Source organism: Lepus europaeus, chromosome 8 (genome assembly GCF_033115175.1).
Source record: "Lepus europaeus isolate LE1 chromosome 8, mLepTim1.pri, whole genome shotgun sequence".
Taxonomy (NCBI): Eukaryota; Metazoa; Chordata; class Mammalia; order Lagomorpha; family Leporidae; genus Lepus; species Lepus europaeus.
In genome coordinates this window covers 21698016-21717458 of record NC_084834.1, presented here as the reverse complement: position 1 = coordinate 21717458, position 19443 = coordinate 21698016, and the positions used below count along the sequence as shown (strand labels likewise).

The window sequence follows — 19443 nt, the reverse complement described above, 5'->3', positions numbered from 1 at the left end:
TACCACTTTTACGATGATTATTTAAGAAAAATCAGTGTGGTTGTGGGTATAGATTCCTCATTAGGCTCCTAAGAAAATTAATACGATAGTCTTATCCTGTTTAGAAGCTCAATAAATTTTAGTTGAATTCTAACTGAATTTAGTAACAACTCATTTTAAAACCTGTTTCCAAGGAATACAATTTTTGTAGGCTTCAATTTATCTTCACTTTTATTGGATTTTATAGTTTTCCTTGCCTATATTTTTTCTATATATTACTATAATTAATAACCTAATATTAGTATATCTTACTGATGTTTGTTACTTTCATTGAATGCCCAGTCATGCATGATACTGTGCTAAATAATAGGTGAGGAGCTCTAGGATGAAAGTATGGATTTGCAGTTATATGACCTCACAGTGAATTGAACAATAAGGATAAGGAATTACACAAGCATTGTTGATCTCTCTGGTAAATCAGACCTTAGTGAAATTCATAAACCTGTTTGTATGTTGAGATTGCACCATGTCAAAGAGTAAAAAATTGAAACTACTAATAATATTTAAGCAGAAAAGGAAAACTTGAAAAATTCAGCTCAAGTTTTATGTTACATATATATATATATATACATATATATATATATATACATATATATATTTGTGTCTTCACTTGTAAAGATTTAGGGACAATAAAAGGAAGAGATTGTTGAATTTGATAATAATTTAGGGCTACCTGACCCCTTCCATGTTCATACCAGACTACTTGCAGCCTGTCTTTTAATTTAGCAGACAGTAACTTGCTGGCAGTCCAGCATTGGATAAAGTACATTTTACTGGTCAGTTTGAAGCTGGAAACTTATCTAATTTTCCATAAATGGAAAAGTGAGGACAAGAGTAAGGTTATTTAGAAAATGTGTTTAATGAATTGAAAAGTTTCTAAAGATAATTTTTGGAGAAGGTGCAAAGTGTGATGAGAAATTGTGAAAGAGTCTAGGGAGAGGCTTTAGGATCCACAGACAACCAAAGCAAAGTTTGTCGTGTGTGCTAACATTAGCGTGGTGTGCAGATGAAATGCAACTGGGATGCATTTATAACACTCAGGAGATTGCTGAGTATGGAACCGAAATTAAAAGCACTAAGTGCAGAGTTTTTCTCAAAATGGGGCCGTGGCTAGGAGTCCACAAAAGGAGGAGAGAGCGTCTCCATATTTCAGTTGAGAAGGTGATCATGACTTCCTGGGCTGAGCCATGGGCTGGTAGTCACACTTCCCAGATTTCCTTCTCATTTCTACACCTCATGAACTTTGAGATTTGGGCCAAGTCACTAAAATCTGGATTTTTGTCCTGTCATCTGAAAGTGGAAGGAATTGCAGTAAATAATCACTAACATCTATCCCAGTTCTAAAGTTTTGTTACGTAAATGCCTGTTTTTTATGTGGACTTTTATGTACGAGATAGTGAAATAAGAATAAGAATTGCTTGAGGTTTACTGTGAACAAGAAGATATCTTAACTCTCTTTGTTTTGAATCAATTAGAGGGCAGAAGGCATTAAAAGAATAGGCTGTGGTTTCCACTTAGTGGGAAAAGATTTATCCTCTTTCAACATGTTCTTTGTGAGTACGGAAATATATACCTGTGAAGTACGTTAGAAGCCAGAAGTCGTTTCTGGAAATGATTTCTTATAAACTGGTCATTATGGAAAAATAAACAATGAACTAGTGTTGAAATTCGCTTGGTTTGGTTTTAACAAGCATCAAGGATCGGTGTCCCAGTGTCTTGACAAGAGATCATTTTTTTTTTCCTTATGTCTGAAGAATCAGAGATTCTGATGGTCTGTCCCATGTTGCTACCTGAACACTTGGAAAGGACCATGACTGCTTACCGGCCTCTCACTAGGCAATGGCCTGCGGCCCCAGGAAAGCTCAGGACAAACATCTGACCCTGCACTTTCAGGACTCCACTGTGGCTCCTCCAGTGCCCCTCCACCACGGATAAATTCCTGCACTTCTTGATTAATTTGTTCTTAAATCAGCTAGGGTTCTATTTCCAACCATGCATAGGGGTCTTAAGCTTGCATGTCTGTCTTAGTTCTTGGGTCATTCCTCTTGAGGACCTTGGGCAAATTTCCAAGAGCTGTATTAGGGAAACAATGAAGATCGCTGATGTCTATTACTCCAGAATTTTTTTTAATGGTCAGGTTAAATGCCAAATCATTAAGCTTTCCTCTTTATCTGGGCAAGTTTCATGACCCCAAGGTCACCTCCTCCTTCCTGTCAAGGCTGAAATGGCCTTGATTTCTCCCCATTGTTCAGAATGTTAGTTCAAGTGCTCTACATGTTACTCTAAGTCCCAGAACTTTCTTCACTTTTGCAGAAACCTGTGCACCTCCTATTTAATTGGACTCTGGGTGACTTACCTCATTTTAATTAGATTCTGAGTGATTTCACAAATATCCTACAGTGAACATGCCAATTAGTATCTTATCTCTCCCCATTGATCACATAAACCTTTCTACAAAATAAGTGAACATCGAGAAAATATGTAGATAAAAGTGTTAACACTGAACTGATATTAAGAACAGCTCATAAAAGCAGTGTTTTGAGACAAGATTCTTTCTATAACAAATGCCAATTATTTTTCAGTGTAACATTTTAGAAACAGAAAATCAGACACCATAGAATTTCCACTTAAGCTTGATTGTTATGAGATTTTTAAAAAAATTCCACTTTTAAATAATGTGGATTTGTAGAAAATTGCATATGCTCCAGAAACATAATGTCTTTAATTATGCAACAATTTCGGTTTAATAAACAGCAAAGAACTTTAAAATCCCAGCATAGCACACCAACTTTTATATAACATGTTTTATTAAACACATTGGACATATGCTTTTAAATTAACAGACTTATATAAGATAAAACCAAAATAGAATCTTCCTGCTCTGGACTGAGCTGTGAAGTCTATTACTTTGTCATTCGTTAGAAGGAACCCTACTCTTGACTTAGATAAGACTTTAGTGGTGTTTATTTTCTTTAAATGGAAACTGGCTTCTGTGTTTGTAGCGTACTGCACTTGATAGTGTATCAGAATTCCTGTAAATAGGCTTAAGTGCATCATTTTTAAAAAGAAGGTTTCTCTGGATCTTTCTGAGAAAATAGAACAAGTTTGGTCCTTTATTTGTAACTTCTGGTACCATGATTTTCTTGTAGAGTGCCACAGACATTTGTACTTGGCTGTGTGTATCAAAAGTGCTGGGCTGTGTCTGGGCTGATAATTTCATCCCTGTTTTAAGAAGTTGTCTAGATATCTAGTAGAAGACAAATCAAATATTTTGTGAAGTCAGTGACTGAAGACTTGAATATAAGAATATAAGACTGTTTATCTTTGAAAGGAAGAGAGGGAGAAACACACATACCCCTGCAGACACACCCAAGACAGATAGCTGTCTGTCTATTGGTTCACTCTCTAAATGCCCCAAGCAGCCGTGGTTGGGTCAAGCTGAAACCAGGACACTGAAAACCTGGGAATCCTATGCAGGTGGCAGCAACCCAGCTGCTTGGGCCATTAGCAGGATACTGAAATAGGAGGGGCAGTCAGGGCTTGAATCCAGGCACTCCAATTTGGGAAGCTGGAATGCAGGAAAAGCACACGCCTTTATTGGTTAGATATTATATTATATGTATGGAGTTCATTTTATTTGAAAGGGAGAGAGAGAATCTTCCATCTGCTGGTTCACTCCCTAAATGAGGTGAACCAGGCTGGGCCAGGCTGAAGCCAGGAGCTGGGAACTCCCCTGGTCTCCCACAAGGGAGGAAGAGGTTCAAATACTTGGGCCGTCTTCTGCTGCCTTCCCAGCCACATCAGCAGGGGGCTGGTTCAGAAGTGGAGCAGCCGGGGCCGGCGCCGCGGCTCACTAGGCTAATCCTCCGCCTAGTGGCGCCGGCACACTGTGTTCTAGTCCCGGTTGGGGTGCCGGATTCTGTCCCTGTTGCCCCTCTTCCAGGCCAGCTCTCTGCTATGGCCCGGGAGTGCAGTGGAGGATGGCCCAAGTGCTTGGGCCCTGCACCCCATCGGAGACCAGGAGAAGCACCTGGCTCCTGGCTTCGGATCTGCGCAGTGCGCCGGCCGCAGCGCGCCAGCCGCGGCCATTGGAGGGTGAACCAACGGCAAAGGAAGACCTTTCTGTCTCTCTCACTGTGTACTCTCTCTGTCAAAATAAATAAATAAATAAATAAATAAATAGAAAGAAGTGGAGCAGCCGGGACATGAACGGGTGCCCACTTGGGATGCCACATCCCAAGTGGTGGCTTTACCTGCTATGCCACTATGCTGGCCCTTTGTCTAAACTCTTAACTACTGTAGTAGCACCATTGCCTCAAGACACAGCTGGTTCTAGTACCTACATTTATGTAAACTGATCCCTCCAAATCGTGAGTATCTCTCATGGCAATCATATTCATAAGTGGAACACTCACACTCACTCACACATATTTTGCAGACACTTAAAATATCACTCTTGCAGAGGCTGGCACTGTGGCGTAGCGGGTAAAGCCGCCGCCTGCAGTGCCGGCATCCCGTATGGGTGCCGGTTTCGAGTCCCGGCCGTTCCACTTCCAATCCAGCTCTCTGCTATGGTCTGGGAAAGCAGTAGAAGACGGCCCAAGACCTTGGGCCCCTGCATTCATGTGGGAGACCCTGAAGAAGCTCCTGGCTCCTGGCTTCAGATCGGCGCAAGCTCCAGCTGCTGCAGCCAATTGGGGAGTGAACCAGTGAATGGAAAACCTCTCTTTCTCTCTCTCTCTCTCTTTGCCTCTCCTTCTCTCTGTGTTACTCTTTCAAATAAATAAATTATTTTTTTAAAAAAATCACCATTGCAGAAGGGATAAAACAGATATATGTATGCAAGTATGTTTGTGTGTCTGTGTTTATGAATATGATGTCCAGGCTGTAGAAGGTTAATTCCTGAACAAAATTCAGAAGAAGAGAAAAAGCTGTGATGTTATGCAATGATTAGTTATGCCACATAAATTAAATCTACCAATCAACCCAACTATTTAGTAATCAAGAATTTCCTTCTTAAATGTTTCAACAGATTGTATTCATAAGTCAAAGTTGAATCTGTAGACAATGTGACCTTATTGACTGTTCTTCCAGGTAAAGTCTGCCTCCTGGCATCCTTGCAGATTTAAATCAAAGCTTTTTGAGAGTGGAAGCATTTGTGGTATATTATGCTATATGTGTTCCTTACATACTTTGTGTACTACAAAATTGTGAACTAAAAATAAAAGTTTTTTGGCGTGAAACCATTGAACACTTCAGAGCACTGGCACAAACAATAACAACCCTAAAAAGCATGCAAGCTTAGTAAGACAGGCAGAATTCTATGGCTATAGCCTTTGACTTCAGGGGAAAATGGTGAAAAGTAGCTAATGGGAAAGGCCTATAAGAAAGTGAAAAGCCTACTGAATTTTGAAGACAAGGGGAATATAAAGGGAACGGCAGTTAATGTTTCCAAGATGGGTCAGAGCCTGTGAGAGGAAGGTGGGCTGAGGGGATCAAGCATGATTGTGACACTTGCTGCTGACATCACTCCCCTATTTATAGGTGTGCCTGAGCCAATTCACATTACAGAAATACACAGTATTTACTCCCAAATAGATGCAAACAAAACGTGTTTTTGTAGGCTGGAAAGGAATTAACATTTCCTCTTTAACTCCTGTCAAATAATTAGAATACTTCCAATAAATTCATTTTTAAATGACTAAGTATCCGTAAGAAACTATTTTAGCAATATAACTGTAATAGAAATCATAGGAGCTGCAGGAAATCTAAAAAGTATATTTCATTTTCTCATACGCTGCCTGATCCACTCCAAGTGGTAATGATATTAATCTGAAGAAGCATGTATGGAAATTTCAGTGATTCTCACACTAGAGAGTTTTAAGTATGTGTGTTTAGGATTTATAGTGCCAAAGTTTTGCCCTCTAATTAGTTACAAAACACTCTGTAAACTTATTGCAATAAGGACTGAGAAACACAGAATGCTAATTCTGAGTTTAGAATTTCCCTACTGTGAACCAAATTCAGAGATGCCACAGAAAGTCTCCCAAATTCATTGTGAAAGGTTGTTGATCAAACTCGCTTTGTTTTTTCTTTTTTAGATTTTTAAATTTATTTGAGAGGCCGAGAGAGTTCCCAACAGCTGGTTCACTCCCCAGGTGCCTGCAATAGTAGGGACTGGGCCTGGGCCAAAGCTGGAAGCTGGGAACCTCAATCCAGATCTCTCATGTTGGGAACCAGTGCCCCAGTCACTTGAACCATCACTGCCTCCCAGGGTATTCATTGGCAGGAAGTTAGTCAGGAGCCACAGCTGGGTACCAAACCCAGGTGCTCTGAGAGGAGACATGAGTATTTCAAACATCATCTTAACAGGCCTAATTCCCACCACTATCCACCTCAGTTTTTTTTGGTTGTTGTTGTTGTTTTTTTTGACAGGCAAAGTGGACAGTGAAAGAGAGAGAGACAGAGAGAAAGGTCTTCCTTTTTGCCATTGGTTCACCCTCCAATGGCCGCCGCGGCCGTCGCACCATGCTGATCCGAAGCCAGGAGCCAGGTGCTTCTCCTGGTCTCCCATGGGGTGCAGGGCCCAAGCACTTGGGCCATCCTCCATTGCAGTCCCTGGCCACATCAGAGAGCTGCCCTGGAAGAGGTGCAACCGGGACAGAATCCGGCGCCCCAACCGGGACTAGAACCCGGTGTGCCGGCGCTGCAGGCGGAGGATTAGCCTAGTGAGCCGCGGCGCTGGCCTCCACCTCAGTTTTAATGTGGAATGAATGTGGCTTATGAACTCTAATCTGTGCTCAGTGCTGTACCTGGATGAGGCCATCTGTTGTTGGGGTGGGGGTATCCTCAGTCTATTTGATTATTGGAAGCAAAGTTGCCATTGACTTTAGAGTTGGTCTGTTAGTTTTGGGAGAGTTACAATGTGGTTCTTTAGTCACACAAATGTAAGATAGGTGCTGTTCACTCTCCAAACTATGTGTAGACACTCACACTTTTACATGAAGATGTAGACTGTTAGGAAAGCAGATGTTCTGTTTGTGATATAAATTGTAGTCAACATTCAATGTCTGGACTTTGGAAGAAGACGAAACATGACTTTCCAGAAGATTTATCAGGAAAGTTGGAGCGCCCTGGTTCCCACAAGGTGTTATATAACCCCAGATCTGGGTGTCATTAGGACGAAATGGCCAAAGGCGTGGGAAATGTATCTTGCACTATTTTGATTGCTCCGTGTGGTCTCCAGAGTTTTTCCTTGGCTGCGGATTTGAGAAGCCAAATCAGAGGAATGTGTCCTCCCTCGTTTTCATCCCCCATATTCTGTCAATAGCCAAGGGCTGTGGAGTCTCTCTTGGAAATGATTCTGCAGTTGGGCCATCTCCACATCCCAAGATCTGTTGTCTGTCCAACTCTGACATGGTTTGCATTCTATGTCTCAGTCTTTTAACAGTGCATTCAATTTATATGAATCAATGAAGCTCTTGCTTTCCAGACATCTAGTAGATTGTTTTTAGAACAGAATTGTAGCCTTCCCAGTGGAGCATTCAGAACCCTGCAAGATCCTGAACCCTGCCTGTCGTATCTCTTGTCGCTATCACCTTGCTGTCCCACACCCCGTACTCCAAACTACACTGAAGTTATCTCAGTGACTAGAACTTGACGGGTCTGTCCTGGCCTCCAAGCGTACTGTTCTTTGTAGATCTCTCTTCATCTGGCTCAGCTCAGATGTTTTTCATGGGGCCAGATTTGGAACCTGATTTGCACTCAAGCAGGACCGTGTGTCTCCCCTTTTGGTAGCACATGAAACACTTCCTAGAACTGATTTCCCACTGGGTGGGGAGCTCCACAAGTGCAGGGTAATGTCCTTCATACATTGCCCTGCTCTTGTGTTTAACAAAATGCCTAGTGTTTAACATACAGCCATAAATACTTGTTGAATAGGATGAAAAATGAACAAGTAAATGAAACAGAGGCAATCCAGTGATAACAAAGAATCTGTGCAAGTGAAGATTATGAAAAAGGAAGTGCAAGTGAATGGAGATTCAGGAATGTTAAAACCAAGAGATTCTTGAACTTTGACTTTAGGCATAGTTGTATGTAACAGTATTTCAGTAACATTCTAGAAGGAAAAGCCAGATTAGTTATAGACTTAGGAATACACATGATTTAAGGAAATGAATGTAGCCCATCAGACCTGTTCTTTCAAGAAGCGTTAAAGTAAAGAGATCATGATAATGTTAGAGAGAAATGATGGGATGGAGTCTGAAATTTGTTTGCCTTTTTTTATTTACTTAGTACTGGAGAGACTTGGATATGCTCATCCATTTTTCTACTGATACTTTGTCTTCTTTTCTTTGTAAGTCATAGGGAAAGTTCTATAAACATTTCCTCCTGAAAAATGAAAAGGAACACATTTTTAAAGGATGATTTATATGAATTGATTTAATATTTTTTTCAATTTCTGAGGAAGGAGAACTCTCCAGGTTTTCAATCTAAGCTGGAAATTAAGCTGTTTTCCTTACCTTTGTTTATGAAATTGGGTAACTGTTAGGATTTGTACTACAGCATGCAAACTTTATCATCACCAAGACAATTTGCTTTTTTAAGTTCTTTCTTTCTCTGGGTTAGTTTTAAAAATCTGGACTTTCAAATATGATCTTAAAAGATGTCAATCTGTATCAGTACAGTCATTGGCGTGCCTGGGTCCCAAAGCTGATATTGGCATCCAATGCAGCTGCTTCCTTTTACCACGGAGACTTCATGCTTAAGCTTGCCACTGCATCCCCCATTTCTAACTTTGGTTCTTCTTTTTTTTATTATTTATTTATTTATTTGAAAGGCAGAGAGACAGAGACAGACACAGACACAGAGAAAGATCTTTCATCCTCCAATTCACTCCCTCAAATGCTCACAACAGCCAAGCTAGGCCCAGCAGAAGTCATGGGCTGAGATTTCAGCCTGACGCTTCCAGGTGGGTGGTAGAGACTCAACTACTTGAGTCATCTTCTGCTGCCTCCTGCTGTGTGCCTTAGCAGGAGGTTGGAACCAGAAGCAGGAGCCAGGACTGAAACCTAGGCACTCCCGCATGGGGTGCAGACATCCTAGTGATGTTTTACTCCTGCACCAAACATCTAATTTGAAATCTGCTGTGACAAAAGAGGCGCTTTGTGTCAAGAGTACCTGGGGAGTGTTCTCCCCAGGTCTGCACTCCCTTGTTGTGTGTAGTAAATAAGGTGGAGAGTTTCCTTACCTGAACAATAATATGTCCCAGTTATGAATAGAAGGCCAGAAGTTGGGTCATTTTTCCCACCATGGCAAAGTTAATCACTCACCAGTGAAAGGGAGAGAGCATTAAATATATTTGGAGGCTGTTTAATCATCAACTTTTGGGATGGCAAGTACCTCTGCACATTTCTGAGAACATATTGTCAAGCTGCTTGCCCAGACCTTCTCACTAAAATTTATTATTTTAATTTGTCTGTTTTTCCCTTATTGTATTACTGCCCTTTCCACAACCAACCATGTACTGAATTCATCAAATAACCATGCCATTGTTGCACTTGAAAGTCATAGCTCGCTTTAGTTGAAGAGCGTATTCTGTATTCCTGGCAGCAAACACAAGACGAGCATAAGTTTCCAAGGTATCGGCCCTGTGTACATCTTTGTCACAGTGTAAATTCATCAGCTGAATGGGGGAAGAATGCTAATTAGTTTGTTTATATATATGTGATTTCATGAGACTAAACACTTAACTGATTTTGAAGTAAGCACAACGTGTTTCTTGTCGCTGTTTCTACATTAATAAAAAAGTGTTAAACGTATTTTCTGGAAATTATAGTACTGTGCAGTACAGAAAAAGAAAGCATTTCAGGGAAGACTGACTGCTCAGTGGTCTCTTAGTACAGCCAGATTGAGCAGGTGGCTTAGAATTAAAATACTGAGTTGGGGCAGGGAGGTGTTGGCAGGAAGGGCAAGTGTTTGGCCTGGTTGTTGATACTGGTTAAGACATGCACATCCAATACCAGGGTACCTTGGCTCCCATCCCTAACCGAGGCTTCCTGCTGATACACATCTTGGGAAGCAGAGGTGACAGCTCAAGTAATTGGTCTGCTGCAACCCAAATGGGTGACCTGGATTGATTTCCTGACTCTTATCTTAACTTGAGCCCAGCCCAAAGCTGTTGAGGGCATTGCTGAATGAACCAATGGATGTGATATAACTCTTTCTCTCTCTCTCTCTCTCTCTCTGCCTCTCAAAGGAATAAAGAAAACATTGTAAATTAAATTAAATTTAAAATAATCTTGGGTTTGGATGCTAGAGTTGGAATCGACCATGATTGAAAGAAATTAAATTTAATAGAAGCATTAATCATAAACTGTATTATATCAAACTTCTAAGTCCAATATCAAAGTTATAATATGTTCCAGAATAACTCATCATAGGAAGCAGTGTATACCTTTGTCAGAGTCAGTCTCCAACCTTTATTTCTCAATGCCTTCCTTCTTTTCCCTTCAGTATTCCCTTCTGTTAATTGAAGTTATATTTTGATATAACTGAGATTCTAGCATTGTTAATAAATTCTTCCTTCTGAAAATTAATGTAAAATATTGATGTTATTTTTATAGTTATTTACTATTATCTGCCGTATTCTCCTTGATTCATTCAACGTGTACGAAGCTGGATTCATATAGGCTGCTACTTTTGGAGAGAGGCATGTGTAGGGAACATGAGAAAAGAACTCGGGTCTTAGAGTCAAAATTGGATTAAAATGCTAACTTAGTTAAATTTTTAAAATTAGAAGTCAGCAAATGACCAGTGGGCCAAATTCATGCTGTTTTGGCTGAGGTTTTGTTTGGTTATACATACTATTAATGTTCTTGTTCTAAACATCTTATTTGAAATACAGTATCCATGCCCAGAAATGCATTTAATTTGTACAGATAAATGAGATTTTTGTCATCTGAGCACACTCATAACCTACACCCAAATTAGGAATAAAACATTATGTGAGTGGGAGGGAAATTATTGGGGGGGGATGCCATTGTAATCCATAAACTGTACTTTGGAAACTTATATTTACTAAATAAAAGTTAAAAAAAAGAGAGAATAAAACATTATAAGGCCCCTGAGAATCCTCATTATTCCGCCCTCTCCATTTCTTTTTTTTTTCATGTGGGGAAAGAAGAGCATATTGTCATTTACATGGTATGATTCAGTGAAGCAATATTTATAGCTAAATACCAAATGATATGACATTCATCTGATTTTTATTCTCTATATTAACTCCCACAAATATGAGAAAAAGTGGTATTTGTCTTTTCTAGGTCTTGCTTTATCAGGCTATTTCTTTTTCAGTCATACATATTATTTAGTTTCTAAAAAATCTAACAGATACACAAAACTTGTACATATTATGGGTTACCATGTGATGTTTTGATGTACTTATACAATGTGTAATTTCCATTCAGGGTAAATATATCTGTCTCTTCCTCAACATTTAGTGTTTCTTGGTGGTGAAAACTCAAAATGCTGTATTCTGGTTTTTTAAGTAGAGAGACACACAGCACGTTAACATTATCAATAGTTATCCTACTGTGCAATAGAACCCCATTAACATTAACGTTATCAATAGTTATCCTACTGTGCAATAGAACCCCAGAGCTTCTTATTTGTATATAATTGTAACTTAACACCCATCAATCAGCCTCTCCCTCTCTGCTGCCCACCTCAGCCTGTGGTAACCACTATTATAATTTACAAATAAAGTTTTATTGGAACACATCCAGGCCCATTAGTTTGTATATTGCCTTTGGCTGCCTTTGTGCTGCAACAGCAGAGCTGAGTCGAGAGCATGCACCTGCAAAGCCTAGAGCATCTACTGTTCTGCCTTTTGCAGAAAAGTTTTGCTGATCACAAATTCAAACCGTAACAGAAGTTAGTAAACAACAAGCCATGTTGAGATGCAGTAAAGACTGAGAACAGATACTTATTGAGTCTTTTTGAAAAATTCATTTATATATTTGAAAGACAGACTGACAGAGAAGAGACAGAAAGACCTGCCGTGTTCTGGTTCACTCCTCAAGTGACCACGACAGCTGGGGCTGGGCCAGGCTAATGTCAGCAGCCAGGAATTCCATCTTGGGTGCGAGGGACCCAAGTACGAGGCCATCCTGTGCTGCCTCTGAGACTCATCAGCAGAGAGTTAGAGCTGGAAAGGAGCAGCTGAGACTCAAACCTACACTCCGGTATGGGATGCAGACATCCTAAGCAGTGGCTTCATCCGCTGTTTCACAATACCCATCCTTGAATTGAGTCTTAAGAGAAACATGTGAAAACCTTCGATTTTTATGTCTTCCAGCATCCAAGTGACCTTTCCCCATTGCCATATTACATTTGGGTCAGCTTTATAGACTGTTGAGGCAGACAGCTCCTGTTACCCTGGCAGAATATGTTTTCCAGTCAGAAGTACATAACATTTCCCTTTGTGCCTTCTTGAAGACTCGAAAATTATATACTATCACAGAGTTTTGAGTACCATTTTAAGTAACCAAGGTACTGACAACTTCTTCCAGCCTGTCAGCATTTGTATCTCCCCTGGTGTATAATATTCCATGACACCCCAAAGGCTGCAAGATGTTGAATTTAACCTTCTGATTTGCCCCAGCTCAGAAAGTGAATTGTCCATGGTTCTAAACTAATCAGATAATTTATTTCTGACAATTTATAGACCGTGGCTTATGTATTGGTAGCATATTAAGGGCATTGCAAAGCATAGAGAAGAAAAATAAATAACTGAACTCCAGTTCTAAAGATTGAAATATAGGGCTGTATCTTGAATGATTCACTGCCACAGGGCAATGAGTAGGAGAATTATTTTCTTCACTGATACTTGATGTAAACTTGTAAATAAGGTAGATAAGCTAGTATATCAACTGTCCCTGACTTTGTAGGAGCTGGTCTAACTTGGAAGTGGGAGTTTGGAGTAATAGAAAACACAATGGCTGTAGAGACAGATGGCCCTACCTCTGTCATTTCTAGCATTTGAAATGAGGGCAAATGACATGAACTTCTGAGCATCTGGGCCACTGGGGATAGCGATACCTGTGTCTAATGGTTGCCATGGGGAACATTGAATTACGGCACCGTGTCCAGCACAGAGAACTAGTAATTGTGGGTTATGTTCCATTCTTTATGTGGCATATTTGTTTTCTGTGAGTAGGAAATGGTTGATGGATCCAGTTTATCAAGATTATTGGTATTCTTTCCTAACTTCGTTCTATGTATTAATTTGTTCTAAAGTTGGAGAGACAGAGAGAGACAGATCTCCCATCTACTGTTTCACTCCCTACATGCCCTCACCAGCTGGAACTGGGCTAGGCCCATGCCAGGAGCTGGAAACCCAGTCAGGAGCTTCCCTGTGGCTCTCAGGGTCTCAGTCTCTGGAGGCAACGCCAGACATCTTCCAGAGTGCACACCAACAAGGAAGCTGGAATGGGGACTGGAGCCAGGACTCCAATCCCAACCCAGACACTCTGATATGGAATTCTGGGTGTCGCAAGCTGTGTCTTAACTGCGGTGCCAAATGCTTGCCCCTATTAGTATGGTTGATGAGCTAACTTCATAACTAGGCAGTTCCAATGACAACCAACGAACAATAAATTAGTTGTAAATTGAAGGATTTACGACGACATCATTAAAAGCGAAAGTATAAGGGAAAATCTGCAGGAATGGCGATGTCTGTGGTTCAGTGACCTCTGGCAAGAGCAGCTTTGTTGGTTTAGTACAGGGTCATCTGGATTCAGATCCAGAGATTCTTGTAAATCCCGTGATATATTCTTAGGGATCAAGAGTTCTTTGGAAAAAAATACTTTTTTTATATTGATGATAACATTTAAAAATTATTTTATTCATTATAGAATTAAATATTTTCTTTTGCAATAATAATTTTTATTGAAGTTTTTTTCCATCTAGGACTTTTTCAACTCTGAAAACAGCTGATTGGACACCATTATAGACATTTATTCCTTTAGGCATTTTGGGGACACATTTGTTTATATGATTCTGATGGTTTAGAAAGGATAGCATTATATAGTAGTACTCGCACTAATAAAACACGATTTTAGACTTGACTTCACCATAAAACCATGGTTTCCTACTTTCTTGGAATCAAACTAAATCAAATGTGTTTAAAAATGAAAATCCATAGATCATCTAAGGATACTTCAGAGAAAATTGCATTTCATTTGAAAAGTGTTAAAATATTAAAAGCAAGTGTTTTACTAGAATGCTAAAATGCACAGATGGTAAAGACGTAAAGTTCTGTTCATTTTATAATCGGCATTTCCATCAGAACTTTTTTTTTTTTTTTACTGGAAAATGGTGCCTAGGCTTTGCTTTTTCTGCCTGTCTTTTTCTGGTTTTGTTAGTGGATAAAATCACCCTTCTTTCTGATCCTTTGCTGCCCATAGGCACCCCAGTTGTGAGTGTCCTTGAATTGAGAGTGCCTCTGCACATAAGGAGAGCAGCTCATCGGGGGAGATCAGAGCAGGTGAGAGCCACCAGCACCATGTTCTGCACAAAGCTCAAGGACCTCAAGATCACGGGGGAGTGCCCTTTCTCCCTGCTGGCGCCAGGCCAGGTTCCCAGAGAGCCGGCCGAGGAGGCGGCAGGGAGCTCAGAGAGCTGCGAAGCGACGCTGCCCGTCTGCCAGGACGTTCCTGAGAAGAACGCACAAGCAGGTCTGCCCCAGAGAAAGACCAGTCGGAGCCGAGTCTACCTTCACACTTTGGCCGAGAGCATTTGCAAACTGATTTTCCCAGAGGTGAGTGCTTTGCCATAGAGCTCTTAATGATATTTTGAAATTGTGAAAAACAAAAAATGGTTTTCCAAGCAAAAGCTTAGGAATTCGTACCTTTCCTCTTTCAAGGCTATAATAAATGTCGTCTTTCCTTCAAACTTGGAAAAAACATTCTTTTATGACAGTCATGTTCTTAAATCGAGTTTAATCCCAAGATGCTTAATATCTGGAATTGTTTTTGAAAGGATCTTCTACAGCTGCTTACCCCTCACAGCTTCTTGCTTATCTATAACATGGAAATGGTAACAGTGCCATTTCCTACAGTTTTAATGACTTTTAAGCAAGGTCATCCATGGCTCTTGCCATGCTCAGTAGTTGATGGCAATTATTTTAAAATTAAATTCCTGAGTCCAGTATTGTGCCACAGTGGGTTAGCTGTAGTCTGTGATACTAACATCTCATATCAGGGCACTGGTTCAGTACTGGCTGCTCTGCTTCCAAACTGGCTCCCTGCTAAAGTGCCTGGGGTAACAATGGAAAATGACCCAGCTGGGCCCCTGCCATCCAGGTGGGAGACTAGGATGGAGTTCCAGGCTCCTGACTTCAGCCTGGCCCAGCCCTGGCTGTTGCAACAATTTTGGAAGTAAACTAGCAGAAGATCTCTTCTCTCCACTTCCCCCACCCACCCCATGTTTGTGTGTGCGTGTTTGTGTTTGTCTTTCCCTCTCTCTGTTGCTCTGCAACAGAATAATTTATTTGAAGAATAATTTATTGAAGAATAATTTATTGTCTGCTGAGTTTTCCTCTTTTGGTTTCAAAGACCATCATATGTTTTCTGCCAGTTTACGGAGGACAAAATCTCCACTCTGCTGGTGACTCTGAGTCTCAAATTCTGTGCTGTCTTGACCTGCTACCATGGATCTGAGTCATGAGCCCTTGTCTAGTGGGATGGTGATAGTGGAAGAGTTGGGCAGCTTCCATGTTTTTCCAAAATCCTATCATTACCATTTTAACTTTATTATTATGTTTTATAAATTTTGAATTCCTACAAAAGGAGTCATGGGCATGTTGGAATCTCTTTTGAAAATCTTCTGGTTCACTTGATGATATTCCAAAAGGCCCATTCTCTGGTAAAAATATTTATAACATTCTGTTCACTTGATGATGTCCCAACAGGCTTCTCTCTTTTTCATTCTTTTTTCCTTTCTGCTCTTCTGACTTGATAATTTCAAACTCAAACTTGTCTTTTGAGTTCCCTGATTTTTCTGTCTGATCAAGTATTTCTCTTAATTCTTTAATAATTTTTTCATTTCAGTGACTATATTCTTGCACTATAAAATTCGACTGGTTCCTTTTCTGTGGCTTCCATTTCATTGATGATATTCTCATTTTGTTCATGTATCATTTTCCTGACTTTCTTAAATTGTCTGTTGTGTAGTCTTGTAGCTCACTGAGTTTCCTTAAGATTATTATTTTGAATTACTTGCCGGTCAGTTCTTAGCTCTCTATTTCTTTAGAAATCTATTTGGTTCCTTTGGTTGTGTCACATTTCCCTGATTTTCATGTGTCTCATAGCTTTGGTGTCTACACAGCTGAAGAAATGCCCATCCCTCCAGTCTTTATGGACTGGCTTTGACAAGGAAATCCCTCACCAGTTGGCCCAGCTAAAGATTCTTGCAACCTCTCAAACCTTTTCTGTTTCTATGCAGATTCCATCCCTCTTGCTTGCTGTCTGCTAGGGGAGAAGTTATAGAATTATGTGCCTTATCTCAATCTGGAAGAGATATGCAGGCCACTGTAAACTTCCCCTTTTTAGTCCCTAAAGAAGTGTAATGAAGGGCCACAAGGGATACCTTTTTCTTCATTTAGTGAAACCTGGTTGTTTGTTCATGGGCTCATAAGAATAATCTATGGGGGCCGGCTTGAGTCCTGCTGCTCCACTTCTGACCCAGCTCCCTTTTAATGTACCTGGGAAAGAAGTGGAGGATGGTCCAAATCCCTGAGCCCCTGCACCCATGTAAGAGAAACTCCTGGTTCTTGTCTTCAGACTAGCCCAGCTCTGGCCATTTGGGGAGTGAACTGGTGGATGGAAGATCTTACTCTCTCTGTCTTTTCCTCTGTCTCTCTGTAAGAATGCCTTCCAAATATATAACAAATAAATATATAAAAAAAAACTTTAAGATTTGCCACATTGTCATGTAGCAGGGAAAGAAAGACTATGGAAATTCTTGAAGGTGAAAACATACATTTGACATTAACTACTGGGACTCCTCTCCAACTGAGACCATCTCTGCTCTGATAACAAATGTCTCAGTGTTGAGTATATTTGAGCCATGTAATAGTTGATCTAGATGAATTCATCCATTGTTAAACATATGCCTATCTTTGAAAAATACCTTTTTTTACACAGATTCTTTTTTTGTGTTGACAGATTCAATGCTTAGCCTATTGATTACTTTAAGTGTTTTCAATAATTCAAAGGAAGAGACTCAAAATAGTATTTGACAGAATCATAAGTCTTATTTTAGATAATCAGATTTAATTGTACAATTAGGTATTTGTAAGGTCATGGCAAGTATCCGAGTTCCTCATCTGTAGCAAATTAGAATGGAAGATATCATTCTGAGTCAGTGGAATATTTGAGTTTTAAAAGGTCTTACTGATCATCTAATAGAAACTTTCTATTTCTATGTGAAGAAATTGAGGTACATGAAGTTATTTCATTTTTTTGAGTAAAAGGCATAACTGAAGTGATGGTAAACTGCATCTTATTCATTGTTCATTTTTTCAATGATATTGTTTGCTCACTTATGTGGATATTTCTATTGCTATAATCATGGTGTCTTTAAGAAGCTTGTAATGAAGTATAAGCAACTCCAGTGGCAGATAAGAACCTGCTATTGAAATGAACCAATTAAATTGGATCTGCATATGTAAATGGCACTCCCACAAACAGAAGACCTCCTGAGACTAAGTGGATCTGAGGAGAATCAAGAGATTACAGATGTGTTCCAGAATATTGAGTTGAAGAGAGGAGAAAAGGAAATGATATTATAATTTGTCCTTTTGGATTAATATTTCAGTGGTCTAAAAATATTAAAAACTATATAAAAGTTAAGAATCAGCTGACATAATTACTTATCCATATACCAGACCAATGAAATTTTACCCATCAAAATCCATAGTGTACACAGCAGTGCTGCTTCAAATAGCAGTTAATCCTCAAGTATTCTCATGTGTGTATATATAAAGCAAGTACATTTTAGAACGGTAAATATGGGCCGGCGCCGTGGCTTAACAGGCTAATCCTCCGCCTTGCGGCGCCGGCACACCAGGTTCTAGTCCCGGTTGGGGCACCGGATTCTATCCCGGTTGCCCCTCTTCCAGGCCAGCTCTCTGCTGTGGCCCAGGAAGGCAGTGGAGGATGGCCCAAGTCCTTGGGCCCTGCACCCGCATGGGAGACCAGGAGAAGCACCTGGCTCCTGGCTTCGGATCAGCGCGATGAGCCGGCCGCAGCGGCCATTGGAGGGTGAACCAACGGCAAAAAGGAAGACCTTTCTCTCTCTCTCTCTCACTATCCACTCTGCCTGTCAGAAAAAAAAAAAAAAAAAAAAGAACAGTAAATACGTAGCTAGCCTTCATTGAGCCAAAAGACCATTGTTCAGTAAACAAATTTGAAAGTAGCAGCTTATTTTAGGGACAGGTATCTTCACTGTGCCTCATTTAACCTGTTAAGATCTAAGGATTGTACATAGAAATGAACCTCATTCCTCCAAACTCTAAAGGGAAGCTTTTCCAAAGATAAAGAAGTCTGCGTGCTGGACAACTAAAACCCATGCTAAATACTGCTACACAAAATCCGTGAGAGTAGCATTGCAGTGAATGAATTTTGAAGATATCATCCTAATCTGACACATTAAACTCAAATCCAGTATGTGGCATTGCTAGGCTATGTTACAAGGCCCTCACATTGGCTCTGTGTGACAGCTGTCACTTAGAGTTGAGTCCTGCCCATGATGTTATCACAGACTCCTGTATTTCAGGGTCTGGACTCAGGTATGTCACAGGAAATTCAGCTGTGGAGGAAGCAACTGTATATGCCATGAACCTTTACCAATGAATGTTTTACCTGGAAAAGTTACAGATTTTGCCATTCGTGGGTTTTGTTTTGAATTCGTGATGATTGTCCAGATGAGAAATAGTATAAGATGAAGGTAGATTGCCACAAATGTCCATTTAAAGTTTATTTAATCACCAAAGTATGCTACTAATGCTTCTAAAGAACTTTTTATATAACACTTCTTTGGCACGTTTTTGTTTAGGAAAACAAATTGTTATTCAAAGTGAAAAACCAGGAATAAACGTGTTCCACTAACGTCAGCAATGGGCAGAGGGACTGTTTCTTCCGCCTTCTGATATTGATAGCACATGTGTTAGGAGGAAAGGACCAGCAAAAGGCGTTATTAGAGACAGTGAGGTGATGACAGATTAGGAAGGATCTTTGCTGAAACGGATTTAAAAATGTGCCTTGATGCATAGAAGCTCACATACAAATATGCAAGTTTGCAAAACAGCAATCTAAAATTATGAAACTAATAAAAGTAAAA

The 19443-nt window shown here is 40.1% G+C and overlaps 2 protein-coding genes across 3 annotated transcripts in view; one reads left to right on the top strand and one right to left on the bottom strand.

The window, feature by feature from the left end:
• The window catches only part of LOC133765234 (ATP-binding cassette sub-family E member 1-like), a 1116285-nt gene that overhangs the window by 831855 nt on the left and 264987 nt on the right, over window positions 1-19443 (bottom strand). The window lies entirely within an intron of this gene.
• GUCY1A1 (guanylate cyclase 1 soluble subunit alpha 1) overlaps window positions 1-19443 on the top strand; it is a 65144-nt gene that overhangs the window by 16495 nt on the left and 29206 nt on the right. For both annotated transcript variants that reach the window (XM_062199048.1, XM_062199049.1), the window contains exon 2: window positions 14508-14860. In XM_062199048.1, the coding sequence (XP_062055032.1) occupies window positions 14606-14860 (255 nt within the window). In that variant the 5' untranslated portion in view covers window positions 14508-14605. The remainder of the gene's footprint in view (window positions 1-14507; window positions 14861-19443) is intronic.